At 35.7% G+C, this 18,098-nt stretch overlaps 2 protein-coding genes across 2 annotated transcripts in view; one reads left to right on the top strand and one right to left on the bottom strand.

Moving 5' to 3' along the window:
- LOC140437814 (uncharacterized) overlaps positions 1-18,098 on the bottom strand; it is a 46,826-nt gene that overhangs the window by 8,530 nt on the left and 20,198 nt on the right. Inside the window, exon 3 of the mRNA XM_072527567.1 lies at positions 2,226-2,453. Coding sequence (XP_072383668.1) covers positions 2,226-2,413 — 188 coding nt within the window. The 5' untranslated portion in view covers positions 2,414-2,453. The remainder of the gene's footprint in view (positions 1-2,225; positions 2,454-18,098) is intronic.
- LOC140437816 (partner of bursicon-like) overlaps positions 6,786-18,098 on the top strand; it is a 32,538-nt gene continuing 21,225 nt past the window's right edge. The window contains exons 1-3 of the mRNA XM_072527578.1: positions 6,786-7,074; positions 12,490-12,614; positions 15,117-15,270. Coding sequence (XP_072383679.1) covers positions 6,960-7,074; positions 12,490-12,614; positions 15,117-15,270 — 394 coding nt within the window. The 5' untranslated portion in view covers positions 6,786-6,959. The remainder of the gene's footprint in view (positions 7,075-12,489; positions 12,615-15,116; positions 15,271-18,098) is intronic.

The raw sequence follows: 18,098 nt of genomic DNA, 5'->3' as shown, positions 1-18,098 counted from the left end.
CGTGGACATTGAGAAAGAAAGAAATCAATAAGCTATTAGTATGAGAACGCAAAATCCTGCGAATTATATATGGTCCTTGCAGGGACAGCGTGACAAATGAATGGAGGAGCAGATACAACAATGAAATAGAGACTCTCTTCGGGAAAGGAAACATCGTAAGATACATAAAAGCCAATAGATTAAGATGGGCAGGCCACGTGGTACGGAGTGATGACGACAGACTGATTAGCAATGTGTTTTGGGAAAGACCAGATGGTAGAAGATCGACAGGAAGACCTAGAAAAAGGTGGAAAGACGCAGTCAGGGAAGACCTGGAGAAGATGGAAGTAAGGCCACGGGAAATAATAGCACAGGATCGGAATCAATGGAAGGCAATAGTAAACGCGGCAAAAACTCACGAAGAGTTGTAAAAGCCAATGATGATGATGATGATGATGAGAGTTAGCATGCAAGGATCGACTGGTATGGGTGGGTGGGTTTCCGATAAAGAGAGTGATGAAAACCTTGGTATTGGTTTTTCGTTATGATAACGTCAAGAAACGGTAGGTAGGTAGGGATGAATCAGTTTCCACCAAAGCATTCCTGCCATGGGGTCAAATGACGAATGTCTGACGGTGAAATAGGATATTGTTTAAGAAGTTTCGATGAAATGAAAAAAAATTTTATCGAAGGATGAAGCATTTTCGGCGAGAAGTTGTAGAGTTTTGGCCAATAATTGTGTAGGGCAGTTGTATGCACTGACAATGGGACGTAGAGGAATATCGGGTTTGTGAATTTTGGGTAGGCCATATATTCGATATATAAGAAGAAAGGCGGGCGTGGTCGAATCATTCAAGGCGCTTGAAGCAGCAACAAAAAGAATGGGACTAGAGGTTAACACTAGTAAGACGAAGTATATGAAAGTATCAAATTATATACAAGCAGCACAACCCGACGATCCAACGATCGGAACATATATTTTCGAAGGAGTTTATATACCTAGGCTCACAAATTAATCAGAACAATGCAGTAAGTGCAGAAATTAACAGACGGATATATCTGGCAAATAGAGCCTATTACAAAAAGAACGAAACTAGTGTTATACAGAACTCTTATCAAGCCCATCCTCACCGACGCGTCGGAAACATGGACGATGACAAAGAGCGATGAAGAACGTTTAAGATGCTTTGAACGTAAAATCCTCCGGCATATTTATGGAGGAGTACAAGAGTGCGGATTATGGCGTAGACGCTATAACTTCGAACTTTACCGCCTGTATGACAAACCTGATATTATTAGGTCCATCAAAATAAACCGGCTGCGGTGGTTAGGTCACATAGAGAGAATGAATGAGATGGAGCCGCCAAAACATATTTATAACCAAAGAATAGATGGAGTGAGAAGGAGAAGCAGACCCAGAGCACGATTTAAGGATCAGGTGGAGGAAGAATGTTGGGAGTACGAAACTGGAAAGCCAAGGCGAAGAATAGGCGAGAATGGAGACTTATCCTTAAACGGGCCAAGATCCACCATGGGTTGTGGAGCCAATGATGATGATGATGATATATTCGAGGTGTTCTGGAAGACTTTTTAAGAGCAATTAAAGATTGTTTTATGTCAACTAGAAGAGAGGGATTGTTGATAATGGATTTTGTTGTTTTCGCCAGATAGGTTGTTGGATTATTAGGAATTGGTCTGTAGTCTGGAGTATTAATGAGAGTTGTGAGTTTATTAATATAAGAAGAAGTGTTTAGGATGACGGTGGCATTTCCTTTATCGGTGGGAAGAATGACTAGATTTGGATTTGACTAAAGTTCTTTCAGGGCTTTTTTCTCGGATTGGCTAATGTTAGGAGTGGGAGGCTTCTAAGAACTCTAGCGATGTCTTGTCTAGTTATTTAGTTATTCTAGCATCTTCGGAAGGAGATGGCTTCTTCAGTTTGGCAGATAATTGTCTCAATTGTGACTTGGGGTAACCGAGTAATCCCCACGCCAACCTCCTCCCAAGCCACATCACCACCGACGATATAAATGACCCGTCCTCTATTGCCAGCACCAGTAATGCATTGATTAGTGATCAGTGTAGTAGTGTATGGAGGCTCGCCCTGAGGAAGACATCAAAGAGGATGTCGAAAGCTCGGCGCAATTATAATCGACGCGGTTCGACCCGGAAGACTGTTGAGTTTAATAATATTAATTCCTGTAATAGTATTAATCTTAGCTCTAGGTTTAATAATTGTTACTTACTTGCAAAATGGTCTGGGGCAGATGTAGTTCTGAAAATCGTGGCAGAAATTCAAAAACTTGGATTCGTTCTCGTGTTTGTATTTACAAAATTTCCTATCGCACAAACCGCGCGCAAAATCTCTACAAACGCTGTCGTCTTTTTCGCTTGTTCTATCTGATTGTATGGTGTCCTCTGAAGTATCCGACATCGTTTATATGTAAATTTAGTTTATTAAGTCCGATGTAAACCTGAAAAAATGTAGTTATTAGGCACAATACAGTTAAAGAATATTAATATTCTTCATATGGTTATTTTCTTATAGTTTGCAAGCGATTATCTAATATATTAACAGTTGAAATTTTCGCAGATTGTCAATTAATACCTATATTTTATGATGCAATTGATGATAAGTATGCGATTTATGTATTTTGAAATAAGTAGTAGCATGATTGGTGGGGGAAAAAGTCTGAAGTCTGCCAGATTTTGGGTTTAGATTTTCAGGCATTTATCGAATTTTCAGGGAAATGAAAATTATCCATTTGCTAAAATTTTGTAATAATATTGTAATTGTACAAGATCATATAGAGACAACGTTAAAAGTTTTTAATTCATTCAACGAAAACATACAATTTACTGTTGAAATGGAGAAGGATAATACAGTACCATTTTTAGATACCAAAGTCATCCGCAAATCTAATAATCATATTATACCTAGGCTGGTATCAAAAGCCTACCAAGAAGGTTTCTAACCGATGCTTCTAATAGTTCTAAAAGTCAAAATTGTAATACTGTTATTGCAATGAAAAATAGAATAGAACTCATCAGCGACGACCAATTTTTATAGTAGAACAAAAACAAATTATTCCAACTGTTTTTAATAACGGTTATCCTAGGGATATACTAAAACAACTAATATTCATCTCAAATAATTAGATCACATCCTGTAGATGGAGATATTTCACAAAATGAGCAGCTACAACAAATGTCAATAGAGCACAACAACTAGCCTTTCACTTGTGCCACTTTTACTAGCCCAGAAATGATCAGAGCTCAACTTAAAGCCGGGTCCAGGACTCCAACAAAGCTAAAGGGTAGAAAGCGAGCAACTACGAAAATTGTCACAGCTACACCAGAAAAACTTGTGCTCGAAGCTGAAGTTAGGATTAGAGAAGAGAAAAAATTAGAAAAAGAGCAAGCAAAGGGCCAAAGAGCACTAAAAAAATAACTAAACAAAAATTAAGGATTTGAGGGAATCTTCAAGTTCGCGGGACAGTGACATTGTACTACCATCGTCAGAGTCTGAACATAACCCGAATGATGAAATGCAAGTAGAGGCAGATACTGAATGTGAGTTAGAAGCAGAAGGTGACTAAATTATTTTTTAGTCGAAAAACCTGCTTTCTTTGGTAATTTTCACATTATATGCCTGACAATAATAACGCTCAACAATATTGTATATTTTATTTTATGTTTTTCAATATAAATACCTAATACAACGAAAATTATCGATTCATTTAATTTTTTCTAGACCAGAGCCCGAATAGTTGAATAAAAAACATTAAGATATGTGTCTGCTTTACTCTTAATGGTAAAACACTTAACTTGTAGCCCAGTAAGGGGTTGTCCTGTACATTGTTTAGGGTCAACAAACGCGTTGTTTCTCATTTTGTGCTACACTTTATTTTTCTGTCGCTAACAATCCACCATCCGTTAACATAATGATAATTTATCAAATATGGCAGATTGTGGAATACAAAAAGTGAATGCTTTTGTTAATAATTTTTTTTTAATAAAGAAAACTACTCAAACTAATCATGTGATAAATACTTCTAAATATTTTTAATCAGATAATTAGAGAAGGTTCTAACATTTCAGATTGTCATCCCTTTACCCAAACCTGGGAAAAATCTAAAATTAGTGGAAGCTTACAGACCCACATCTTTATTATCTTGTGTACAAAAAACTCTAGAGAGGATAATTAAGGCTAGGTTAGAATGGTGGTTACTAGAGCAGAACCTTCTACCCAAAGAACAATACGGATTCAGGAAAGGTTTTGGTACTTTGGATGCATTGGCTTCCCTAGTTGTAGACATTCAAAACAATTATTTCCGGAACAATTACTTACCAGCATTATTTCTTGATATAGAAGGTGCTTATGACTCCGTGTGTCTAACAGCACTTAAAGAAAAAATGACAAGAATATTTCAAATTCCAGCTCAATTTGCCTGTAGTATTGTTAATACAATACAAATCTTTCAACTTAAAGACAAAAATGGAAATATTATCTCAGATAGACCAAGCATATTACATATAGTAGAAAGTTTCTATGAAACATTATATAAAAGTCAAGTTATTCCAGAGCTCATCGAACAACCAATACAAAAGGTACATAATGTAGGATCGGAGGATATACCAGATATATCACGAGAGGAAATTCAACATGCCCTCAAAAATATGAAAAATAATAGACCTCCGGGGGAAGATGGTGTAGTCATTGAGACAATTAAACTAGGAGGTCCACTTTTGATGTCCCGAATCCAAACACTTTTTAATCTATGTCTGCATAGTGAAACCATTCCAAGTAAATGGAAGAATTCGGTTACAATCCTCCTTCACAAAAAAGGGGATAAATCAGATCTCGAAAACTATAGGCCAATTAGTTTGCTTAACCACCTATACAAGCTCTTTACTCGAATACTGACAAACAGATTAGAAGCAAAACTCGATTTCTATCAATCAGAAGAACAGGCAGGATTTCGAGCGGGACACGGAACAAACGACCATTTGCAATGCCTTAAAACTCTAGTTGAAAAGTCTATCGAATATAACAGACCCCTTGCTCTTATCTTTGTCGACTTCCACAAAGCATTTGACACGGTCGAAACAGTTGCTATCTTAAAAGCACTATCAGAATGCAGAATAGATCACAGGTATGCAAATATTATTCGAAATATATACGAAAATGCGACAACAACCGTTAACCTCCATTGCATGACTGAGAAGATAAAAATTGGCAGAGGGGTGCGGCAGGGAGATACCTTGTCGCCAAAACTATTTATAACAGTTATGGAGTACGCATTTAAACGGCTAGATTGGGAATCAAAGGGTATTAGCATCGATGGAAAGATATTCAATCATCTCAGATATGCCGATGATATTGTTCTCATAACAGACAACTTAGGAGAAGCCAGAGTTATGCTACAACAACTACAGCAAGTAACCCAGAAAGTCGGTTTAAAAATAAACTATGGAAAAACAAAAATGATGACCAATCTCGTCCCCAATGAGCTAATAGAAATCGAAAAGTCGCCCATAGAACTTGTGGAAAAATATGTGTATTTGGGTCACGAAATAAGGTTAACGCGAGATAACCAAACATGCGAGCTACTCAGAAGAATAAGTCTGGGTTGGGCTGCATTCGGTAAAATGAGAGACGTATTTAAAACAAATATACCGATCCATTTAAAAAGAAAAGCTTTTAACCAGTGCGTTCTACCAGTCCTCACATACGGAGCAGAAACCTTAACTCTCACAAAAACATCAGCCGAAAAATTGAGAAGGACACAACGAAAGATGGAGAGATCAATGCTTGGAATAAGCTTAAGAAATAGAATAAAAAACGAGGAAGTTCGTAGACGAACCGGAGTGGAAGACATTATCGAACATATTACAAGGCAAAAATGGAGATGGGCAGGACATGTTGCAAGAATGAAATGAAAGGACAAAAAATTGCTTGAGTGGAGACCACGGGCTGACAAGCGAAGCCGAGGAAGACCCCCAACGCGATGGACCGACGACCTCAAAAGAATCGTGACCAATTGGATAGCAGAGGCGCAGAACAGAAGCAGATGGAAAAGTCTAGAGGAGGAGTTCAACAGGGCTGATTGATGATGATGATTGTTAATCTTTATTCAAACAGATTAGTTTATTTAAGAAAAGAACAAATGCTCATAGGTCCCAGAATCGTAAACAAAGAATTACCTCAGGGTTCTGTATTGAGCCCTATCCTGTTTAATTTGTACGTAGGAGTGTGGAGTATCCTGTAGAGTAAGTCCTCGGTTTCACACTCGAGTTTACTTATATCTGGTGCGTAAACTTAAATGTAGAGTTTACTGTTTTCCACATTCAATGTCGTCTTCAGGATTCAGTGGCTGTTATATTCGATATTTTGAAGTTCCTTTTCCTTTCTTCCTGGGTTTCGAGACCGCACAGATATCGATTTAGGAAGTAGAAATCAAAACGTGAAAAGTGGACGAATGTTTAATTAAAATTGTAATTAATTTCCATTAAAATAGTAGATTAAAGCAAATTATCGAAAAACAACTAGAATTTTTTATTGAAGACTAAGATAATGTGACAGATACGTAAGTACTTATTAGTAATATATATTTATATTATGTAGTTATTAGTAAAAAATAGACATATTTAATAAAAATTTCCACAGTACACTCTTGTATGAACATAAAAACATATGCCAAATATTGTGCTTGCAATATCTGGCAAGCACGACCTGGCGAACGATTAGCCACTCCCGTTCATTAACAAAAATCCAAGAAATAATTAAAATAGCCAAACCACTGATGTCGTACTTAACCGAAAAATATTCTTCAAATATTTATTTACATTCATCATTCCCAATTAGAATAATCAGAGGGTGGGTATCCTGTGGGCGCGTTCAGGGGAAGAAACAGAGGGTATAAAAAGGATGAAAAGGACAAGCTGAAGTTCAGTCAACTTTAGAACATCGCAAAGAGATGTTGTTTTATGTTGTAATTTTTGGAATTTTAAGTTTTTCTTACGTACTGGGCGTTAACGATATGTCAGACGAGACTTGTGAGACTTTACCCTCCGAAATTCACTTGACAAAAGGTACGAATTTAATTTACATATTTCGTTGACTATTTTGTTGCTAAAGCTCTACGTTTACGCATTGGTTTATGATAGAGGGTGATTTATCTTCAATAATTACTATAGGAAGTGTCGAAAACTGTGACAGATTGCGATCAGTAGTTAAATTTGAAATTTCAGGGAAACATTTTTTCTCTTCGTCATTTTAGGGTTCAGGTTCAGCATCAAACTTTCTTCTCAAGGGGCGTAAATCGTATCAGATCATCACCTTCCTTCTCAGTCCTAATCCCTTATAGGGCTGTGGTGATACCATCAAATTTTATAATTTTCTTCCATCCTTGTCTGTTCTGGTCTATGTAACCATATGGTTTATGTAACCCTCGGCTAATAAGTATTTTTGTTTCATCCACCCAACGTCTTGGAGATCTTCCCCTACGTTTTTCTCTTTAACTCTGCCCTCGATTATCAGTTTTTCCATCGGACCTGTTCTTCTGATAATGTGACCAAAATACTGTAAATATCTCTGTTGTAGTTGTAACCTGCATCTGTTGCATCTTTTATCTTTCACTTTCGAGTCCACGTCTAAAAAGCTTCCATTTTATTTTTATCTGTTTTTTTCACGATCCACGTTTCGGATGCATATGTGGCTATGGGAAAAATTAGTTCTCTTACCAGCCTAAATTTTATGTACACTGTTTTTCTGTCGAATTTTTCCAAATTGTTATCAATTTCATCATAGCTGTTCTTGCAGTGGTAAGCCTTCTACATGTCTCTTCGTCGCATCCTCCTTCGTTTGATATATCTCTTTAAAGTGTTTAAGGTACTGTTACCGTATAAAATGCTATTAAAATGACACATTCTCAACAATTTTTTTTGTATCTTATCTATTATATATGTCAATCAAAACTTTTTTAAATATTATTCTACAACTTTGGAAGATTACAATTTTTTTTTTCTTTTTTTCCATTGTTCATGTATTTTAAAGATGTCGCCAAAAATTACTGCTCCATGGCGGACAATTAATTTCTGGAACGCCAAATTTAAAATATAAAATTCGAGAAGGGTTTTAAAAAAGAAGTGCTCTTGTGTGATAGTTTAGCAGAAAAATTGAAAATTCTTACAAATAAGCAAAATGAGCAAAAATTTACCTTTCGACTTTTTTCAGTCACAAAAACTTTATTATTTTTTTTTTTGATCAAATTGTAGACCAGGGCGGATATGTTTGAGGTGGATGTGAGAGGTGGCCTTCGGATTGTTGCAGAAAATAGTTAGGTGATAATTTCAGTAATCAGATCGGAAACATTAATAAAAAAATTAAAATATTTAAAAATGAATAAAAACATCGATTTTTTCTACTTTCCTTTGCTTATAACTAACAATTCATTTTGGAGCAAAGTCGTACTGAAATATAATAACGACAATTAAATTTTTAATACGATACGGCTGGTTAATAATGTTTTAATTTATTAACCTTGCTGCAAAATAGCAATAAAGACAAAAAAAGAGGAAAAGCAAACCTTTTCTTATTCAATGTTTTTTAACCACTTGAAATATGGGACAATAGAAAAACTTTCGAGTATTACAGCGAATTAGAACCTTACTTACTTGTGATATTAATGCTACCGTTCTGTAGCCTTAATATCCACTGTAAGTAGACGTTGTCCAGTCGTTGCGCCACTCTGCAGTTTCTCAAATCTTTCTGCAGATCAGAATTTTCGATTCTTTAACGTTCTAATTACTTTTTCTACCTCTGTTTTTAAAATTTTGGGTTCTTTCTCTTCAACGAACTCGTCGGGATCTGTATCCTAATGATAATCTGCATACAGTTATTAAAATTACCATCATCTTCTTCTTCTTTTAGTACCCTGTCCGATTATCGAACGTTGGCGATCATATTGACAATAATAACTTTGTTCACGGCAATTCGAAACATATTAGCGGATGTCTCTTGATACCACTCTCGGAGATTTCGGAACCAGGATGTTCTTCTTCGGTCTGGGCCGCTTCTTCCGGTGATCATGCCCTGTATTATGAGGTGTAGAAGGTTATAACTCTCTGGGTGTCTCATTACACGGCCGAAATATTGTAACTTTTTCATTCGGTGTAAAACTAGTTCATTTGTTATTGGATCAACCCAATTTATCCGCAATATTCGTCGGTAAATCCACAGCTCAAATGCCTCAAGTTTTTTCATTAGCGTTACGGTAAGAGTCCAGCTCTCCATGCCATCATCGGTAAGTCTTAAATAAGCGATTAAATCTCCAGATTTAAAAAGGTTTTTTACTATAAATGCTCAGAAGCATAAAAATTTTCTCACTTCTAAAATTATTGCTTGCTCCGTTATTATCAATTGTCCAGAAAATTTACTTATACAGTCTTAAAAGCCCCGAGACTTTTGTCCGAGAATTTGTTTCTTAGTCTTCTTCATATGTTTTCCGTTTTCTTCCTCCGTAGATTTTCTTATTACTTTACATTTATACAATATAAATCCGAAGATTTCTTACTTGGCGAAACTAAAATTCAGATAATGGCCTACGGCGCTTTCTACAATATACAAAGCAGACAGCTGATGAATTAGCCAACAATGGGAATCTACAATTTGCATTCCACGACCTGTCGATCCACCACAGCAAAAATCCTTAGCGAATTAGTTTCTAGTACTCACGAACTGGAGTAAATAAATAAATCAGAAAGACGTTTGAGATTTAATGTCAATGCAGGGCTCCTGCCATCGGCTTATACACTGAGAGTCATTAAATAGGGATCACCTAGAATTTTATAAGAGTTTTACAATCATTTTAATTGTATGCAATTCCCCACAATGCAGAAACACTTTAAGGCGCCGCTACTGGTGTCGACAGGTCAATTTAGGGTAATAAGTTCGCAGAAATGATATTAGTTTTACGACTTCGGAAAATGTCATTCGTTGTGTGGTCCAAAAAACATAACAACGATTCGACTGGATCTCACGAACGACGACCAGGATCAGGCGCGAGAAGAATCTCGACAGCCAGAGATGACCGTTTTTTACACCGCACTTCTTTGCAAAATCGGTTCTTTACGGCTAGAGCAATCCAAAATCGTTTTAAAAATGCTCACGGGTGGAAATTAAGTACTTCTAAAGTGAGAAGCAGGTATTGCACGATAGAAGATTGGAAAAATGTTTTGTTTAGTGACAATTTCAGGATTGTTCTTTATGGCTCAGACGGTCGCATCAAAACGTACAGAAGACGTGGGGAACGATATGCTGCTTGTGTTCGACGAGTACGTGTTGCTTTTGGAGGAGGTTCGGTAATATTTTGGGCAGGCATTTCATTCGAAGGCCGTACTGATCTCGTGTTTATTAATAGAGCATTGAATACTCACCGATACATTACCGAAATTATAGACGAGCATGTAATACCTTTCGCTGGGTTCGTGGGCGAAAACTTTATTTTCATGCAAGATAACGCGCGGCCACACGTAGTCAAGATGGTAATGCAATACCTGAAAACCGTCGATGTGCTAAAAATGAATTGGCCGGCTCAAAGCCCAGATTTGAACACGATTAAGCATATTTGGGACCAACTCAAATGAAGAGTAAGAAACAGAATACCTGCTCCATGCTTTTCCTCAAGACAACATCCAGAACTTGATCAATTCAATGCCAAGTCGAATGAGGAGTGTAATTAAAAATAGCGGTGGTAATACAGAATATTAAAAATCACGACTTTATTGTAATTTTTATAAAGAAAACAGAAAAAATTTACAATATTAATTTTTAAAATTTTCCATTAAAATTATCATTTTGGGTGGCTTTTTTATAATGACGCGCAGTGTGTTTATTTCGGCCTTATTAGGTCTGCTCAGAGCGACTTATGCAGACTTATACAGCGACTCTTCAGACTACTTATGCCTGTTCTCAGAGCTTCTATATAAGTGGCTCTGAGGAGACCTAATACGGACGAAATATGTATAAGCGGATGACATTAGCCCTGCATTGAAATTAAATCTCAAACGTCTTTCTACTTTACATTTCCTTATCTCCTCTTTAGTTAGTTTTTGTTCTGGATCTTATAAATAGTGTATAAGCTTAATGTATGGTGATCTTCGCGATATAATTTGATGTTAAAATTATTTGTAGTACCCCTGTGCTTCTGTGACCTTTATTTATTTTGCCATGCTTGCTCAAAACTTTGAAAGAAGAAAATTAATTAGAAAATCCATATCCACTTAATAATAAGTAGAATATGATATCGTCGATGTTTGTTAAAGTAAAAATAATTTTGTCCTAAATTAAAGTAAAAACGAACTAAAAACTTACTTTGATTCGATATAATTCACGATAATTCACATGTTTGTATAAACATATTATTTGAAAATTTATTTCATTTACTCTGATTCGTGTGATTACAACTTCACTTTCAGTACATTTTGTGATCTTAGTAATATTTACTCAGAGATAATCTATGTCTACATGAAATATTGCACAAGAAAAACGTTTACCAAAAATTGATATACGAGAATGTATTAAAAAATACTTCGCCTACTATAAAAGCACACAAAATTTTGAAATCCAAAGTCTTAATTGAATTGGATACATTTATTACAAGAAGTAATAGATAAGATCTAAAAAAACTAATTTTTGGTAATCTTGACATTTTAATTAATGTTTAAAAAATGATCCCCTAAAATTAAACCGTCATGAAAAACCAATTTTTTTCGCCTAAACTTTGATATGGAAAAGGTCCCAATTTCAAACCTAGTACACAATGCTTATGTATTACAATTTTATTTGACTAAGATGAAATCCGCACTTAAACAGATAAAGGGAACAGTAAAAGCAAGAGAAAAATTAAACAAGATGTCTAATGAAGAATGATACATTTCAGATAAAGTGAAAAAAAAAAGTTAAGTCGGCCAATTTAATTGGAAAATCTAAGGCGAATTTTGATAAAATATTGGAACCTCTATATCTCGGTACGGAGGAATATTTTATTTAAGTGTTTTAAGTTAAATCTTTGTATTTTGTGTTAAGGTTTCTCCTGTTATTCTCCAGTTATTATATGGACAATTCTGAATGAAACAACCTGTCACCGTGATGCGTCCCCCTGGGGATACGAGTAGATGACGTCCAGTAGTTTACTCAATAGTCCAGTAGGTTAGACTTTATCGAAGAGGTTCTGAACGTCGAGAAAAATTCCTAGAGCGGATTATTTGCGAAGATATTTTGTGTAACATGTGTAACTGCGTCAGTCAATACAGTCGTAGTGAAATGACCTTCTCGAAAATCGAATTGAAGTTTGCGAATGATATTGCTATCCGTAGTTAATTTTACAAGTCTCTCCTTAAGAAACCTCTTAACTCTATCCAGAATTTTTAAACGAAAATTTTAAACCAATAAAGACATTTTTTGATTATTTTTATTTAGTTTCTCAGTTTTAACTTTTCTTGTAGAGGAGTACGATGAGCTGGGAAGACTTCAGAGAACATGCAATGGTGAAATAGCAGTCAACAAATGCGAAGGATCCTGCAAGAGCCAGGTGCAACCATCTGTTATCACACCTACAGGATTTTTAAAGGTAAGTAGTCAAGAATCTTTTGATGGTGAAGATGTGTCAGATAATACTGAACAAAGTACGCAACCTTATTGTAATTTGTGAATTATCGACGTATTAGTTTTTATGTGTTCACTCAACATTAGTTTAACACGTTAAGCCCCATGTGCACCAGACTGGTGCACAGCATGTTTTTACTACAAACCATGTTTACCAATTTGGTCCACAGCCTATAGAAGTGATCATACATAATATATGTTTAATCACAAATTAAATCGCTAATTTGTAATCTCACATTAATCATAAAATCCTATTTTGACCTATATATTTGTAATAGACATCTATAATTTAATTCATTTATTTTTCACTTGCATATTATTTGTTTATTTTAGCTTGGATACGGTTACCATAAATACGCTTGTGTCCTAGGGCATAATAAGCGGGCGTTATAGCAAAGAATATAGACGCTTAAGCGTCTTTATTTTATTGTTATACAAATCACATTTTTTGCACGAATCCCTAATTGGTGCATGGAATCCAATATTAAATTGGGTATTAAATATTACTGATGGAGGATGGTTAGCCCACTCTTGCATTCTATTACATATTTATGTATTGAACAATTTTGGTCTATTCCACAACTTCGTGGGTTAGCCCATTCGTGTTTTAAAATTTTTGTTATTTTCTATAATGCAAAATCACCTTACTGGCGAGATTTATGTTATAATATACGAAAATGTTGGTTAGACCGGTTTTGCTTTAAAACTTTAGGTCGTTAGAAGTGATTGCAATCTATAACTCAATTATCAACAAAATGTTGGTTAAACCACTCTTGCTCTCATAGCCTCAAATATGCCTTGGTTCATTTTTTAGAGCCAAATGAATTTGCCATCCACAATTTAGGACTTTTTTAATTATGATTATTTAAAACGGGAGACTATTATTATAATTATGATTATTTTGGAGTAATTTTGTAATACGACGAGGTGGCTTTGATGACTGTTATCATTATGTCATATTGACACTTACATTTTGTTTACCTATGATTGACCATGGTTTTTAGTGCCGAAGATTGTGCGAAAGCCATTGCTCTGGTTGAAGATGGTAGAAATTATGAATATATGGAACGTTTTATACAAACTGGAATAAACAATCGTAAAGGGAGAAGTGCAAAACTACCGCTTTAGATGATCGTTTTATACGAGTCAACGCTTTGCGGGATCGTCATTTAACAGCGGTGCAAACAAAAAATCAGCTTCAAGAGGTTCGAGGCAATAATGTAAGTGTATTTACAGTTCGTCGAAGATTACATGAATTTGGTTTGCAAAGTTGCAGACCAGCCACTGGGACCAAATTACTTCCACGGCACAGAGTGGCTAGACTACAATTTTCCAGGGAACATTTACATTGGAATTTAGGACAATGGAGTAATGTTTTTTTTTTACGGATGAGTCGAGATATTGTCTTCACTCATCAGATGGGAGAGAACGAGTATGGCGTCGAACTGGAGAGAGATTTGCGGAGTGCGCTTTCAGTCCCCACGTTAGCCATGGAGGGGGTTCGGTGATGGTATGGACAGGAATATACCGAGAGGCGCACACTGAATTGGTATTTATTGAGATTTCGTTGACTGCACCGGTATATTGAGGAAATTTTAGCGAATCACGTAGTGATTTGCTAAAATCGCATTCTTTCGATATCAGTCACCAAAGCCCCGATCGTCGTAGGTATTACAAATTAATAATGTTAATAATAGGAAAAGTCGTAAACTGTGGGTGGCAAAATCATTTCGCTCCTAAAAATGAACCAATCCATATTTTGACATGAAACAAAAACAAGTAATACTTAGAAGACATGGTTGCAACCGAAAAACAGAGTTTTACGAAAATCCGATAACGGAATTATTCCACAGGATGTTTCAAAGTTAGTATAATAAAACCATCTTTCGATTAACCCTGTATAATAAATCAAATACAAAATTTTATTAAAAAACTCACTATACTAAATTAAAATTTATAAACTCTTACACAGTGTTCTAAAAAAATCATCAAAATAGTGCTAAAAATAAAAAAAACTGAAATACTTAGAATTTGACCAAAACTTTCTCCGCTGCGTTTTTTGCATCGGAGTGTATTACTTATGTGTAGTGAAAAAAAATCTTGTAGGTAGCATTCCAGAAGCCCTCTGGCTGGATTATATTGCTCTCCGGGCGTAATTATCTTAGTAATACCCTTGGCGCATAAATGACTACTATGACATTATTTCTCTTCCGGTAAAACTATATCATTTGCAAAATACTATACAATAATTTTATAATGCAAATATTATATATATATATATATATATATATATATATATATATATATATATATATATATATATGTAAACACCTAGGACCAAAGATAGAAGCTGTGTCCATCATAATATTTACCTTAGTCAATACGTTTAGTCATTTTGAAGTTACGTTAAGTGTACCTATACAACATTCGAATTAATTGTAATGGTATATTTGTATATTTTTTGTAGGAATGCTACTGTTGTAGAGAGAGCTTCTTGAGGGAGAGAATAGTCACCTTATCCCACTGCTACGATCCAGACGGTGTCAGACTGACAGCAGAAGGAAACAACGCTATGGACGTCAAACTTAGAGAACCGTCCGAATGCAAGTGTTTCAAATGCGGCGATTTTAGCCGATAAAAACAACGGCTTTGTTTTATACATCATCTTAGGGTAGACTAACAGTGAAATAAACGTTTATAAATTAATTTTTCAGTATAATATTTCATTTATATGCCAATATAAAACCAGTTATTCGTAATTACTCTAGTCGTCAGAGACGAAAATGCCACTGAATCTCTAACAATCACATGAACAAGTAGAATTTTGCTGAGAATGTCAATTTTGAGACCCCAAAAAAGATGCAAATGGTTTACCACTACTTACCCTGGGATTCCCCCTAAAAAACCCTCTTGTGGGGGGAAACGGAAAAATCGATTTACCAAGAATCTGTCTTTTTCGTGTGCCTAATCCTTTAAGGACATTTTTCGAACGTTCAATACCAGGAATTGATGATCGCTTCTACAGTCTGCGCCAGGATATGTTTTACAGTTGATGGCCGACGACTTCTATCTTGATCTTATTAGGATTTAGTCTATTTGATTTCTTGTTCGTCCATCTGGGCTGCACTCCACTAGACGGTCGCCATTCTCATTTCTCTATCCCAGTCCATTTTTGCCCAGCACTCCTTCAATATTTTCATTAGATGACCCTACTTTGGCGTTGAAGTCTCCTAAAATTCTTATTAGTTCACGATTCGAAATAACGTTTCTTATAGACAACCATAGAACCTGTTGATGTATTTTTCTTGTGCAGCTGTTGTAGGAGCGTATATCTGGACAAGGTGTAGGGAATTGGTGGATATTCTCATTTTAATGGATATTATCCTGTCATCAACAGTATTATATCCAATTGTTTTAAAATGCCCTGTATCTGTCCAGTGGGTTTCTGAGAGTCCCAGTACTGAAAGATTGTGATCTGCCATTTCTTTTTCAATTATATGTAACTTTCCAGGGTTTTGGATCAGTCCCTGGACATTCAATGTACCAATTCGCTGACATTTTCTTAAATTGTGTAAAATTTGGATTCAGTCGCATAATTTCTGCCAGGTGCCTGGTCCCTCACACCTTGGCAGCCGGTAGCATATTTCACACCATCCGACCCAGAACCGAGATGACGCCGAGCGTGAGTCGAGTCGTTATACATCCCATCTTTACTTACTGAAATTGTCATCGTTATGGGAAGAAATTCCCTTGGGAAAATAGTGCAGTGGTTTCCCATTGCCTTCAGTACCGCAGTACATGTGCCGTTTCCGTGGCTATCATTCTCGCCGCATGATCAGTTTTGGAACAGCCAGCTGCCACTGTCCAGCCTATCGCCATGTCTGGCTGTCCTCACTTTGTTTGTAAAGAGTATATAGTAGTAAGAAATATAGAGACCCGTCTGACCTCAGAAACCTAGTAGCCATTAGGGGTCGGAAGAAACAAGAGTTAGCCAAGAGAGGCTGATAGAAAAGATTAAAAACGTTTGACTAGTTGAAATTGTAATATCTCGGACATGTGATGAGAGGCGAAAGATACAACATCTTGAGACTCATAATTCAAGGAAAAGTAGAGGGTAGGAGAAGCGTAGGAAGACGGTTGAAGAACCTGAGAGAGTGGTTTGGTTGCAGCTCAAGGCAATTGTTCAGAGCAGCTGCCTCGAAGGTTAGAATAGCCATGATGATTGCCAACTTTCGTCGCGGAGATGGCACTTAAAGAAGAAGAACACTAGTTGAAAAAGAGTAAAATGTGAAGGCCCTTATGATGCGCCAGGTGCGTTTCATAGGAGTATGCTACACTTTGTATTCTCGCTCATACTTCGGGGTGTTGACTACAGGCGGTATGGCTCGTCCAGCCTGCTTTAGCATGGAGGATAGGGTGCACGCCATTTTAAAATGTAGACATCTTAACTACATGGCCTGACATCAATTTCTATAAAGCTATTAAATAAATAATCGTTTCGCCATGTTTGCCATTTTTTAAATTTCTCATGTGTTTATAGATCAATAAAATATGCTGAATTTAAACTTTCATATTACAAACGATCTAAAACATTTGAAAGCTGCTAAAACTTTTAAAAATTACACATTTTCAGCTAAAAATTCCACATAATGTCGTCGTCATGGAAGCATTTCCTGCGAAGATGAGATTGTAATGTGAAAGTTTACCTTAAAAAGTATTTTGATTTTTGTCGATAGGACACTCTGATCAACAGATATCGAATTTTTACTATCGAGTTACAAACTCTTGATACAAAAAGATCTCTTGATACAAAAAGATTAATTCTATAAAACAAGTGCTAATGCACATTTTCGTTAAAAATTGTCTCAGCTAAGTTTCTTGTTTAAAAAATTTTTTTTCTATAGCGTATAGATTCTTGATAAATCGATGTTTTTTATTTCTCCCCACCTCCACTCTACAATGGGGGTTAATTTAGGAGGAAGCCAGTGGTAGTAGTTTTCTCAGCAAAATTCAGCTTGTTCTTATGATTTTTAGAGATCAAACCTCTGACAACCGGATTAAATATTAATTTAGAAATTGTGTTTAGCAATTATTTGTTAAAATAAATGTAAAAGTGATGTTCTATTTCCATACTGAAGTTTTGAAGGCTTCCAGATCTCAATGAGATGATTATAAAGACGTTTTATTCTCTGGAACGGCTTTGTGAGACCTACGATCCACATAAAAGCTTTTTGGTGATTAATTTCAAGTAAATACAGAAGAATAAAAAGTTTACTATAACGTTTCTATTTAATTAAAATTAAAAATCCCCAGGAGTTGGCTGTATACCATATGGTTAAAAAACTTGAACATCGAAGTAAAACACTTGGTATATTGGTATATTTAATTAAAAATTAAATTTAAAAAAGCCAAAAGGACCAAGTTGAAATCATTAAAAACGCATTGCTTA

This window comes from Diabrotica undecimpunctata, chromosome 3, assembly GCF_040954645.1.
Source record: "Diabrotica undecimpunctata isolate CICGRU chromosome 3, icDiaUnde3, whole genome shotgun sequence".
Classification (NCBI taxonomy): domain Eukaryota; kingdom Metazoa; phylum Arthropoda; class Insecta; order Coleoptera; family Chrysomelidae; genus Diabrotica; species Diabrotica undecimpunctata.
Note: the sequence above shows the minus strand (reverse complement) of the source record. Positions and strands in the feature narration are given on the sequence as shown.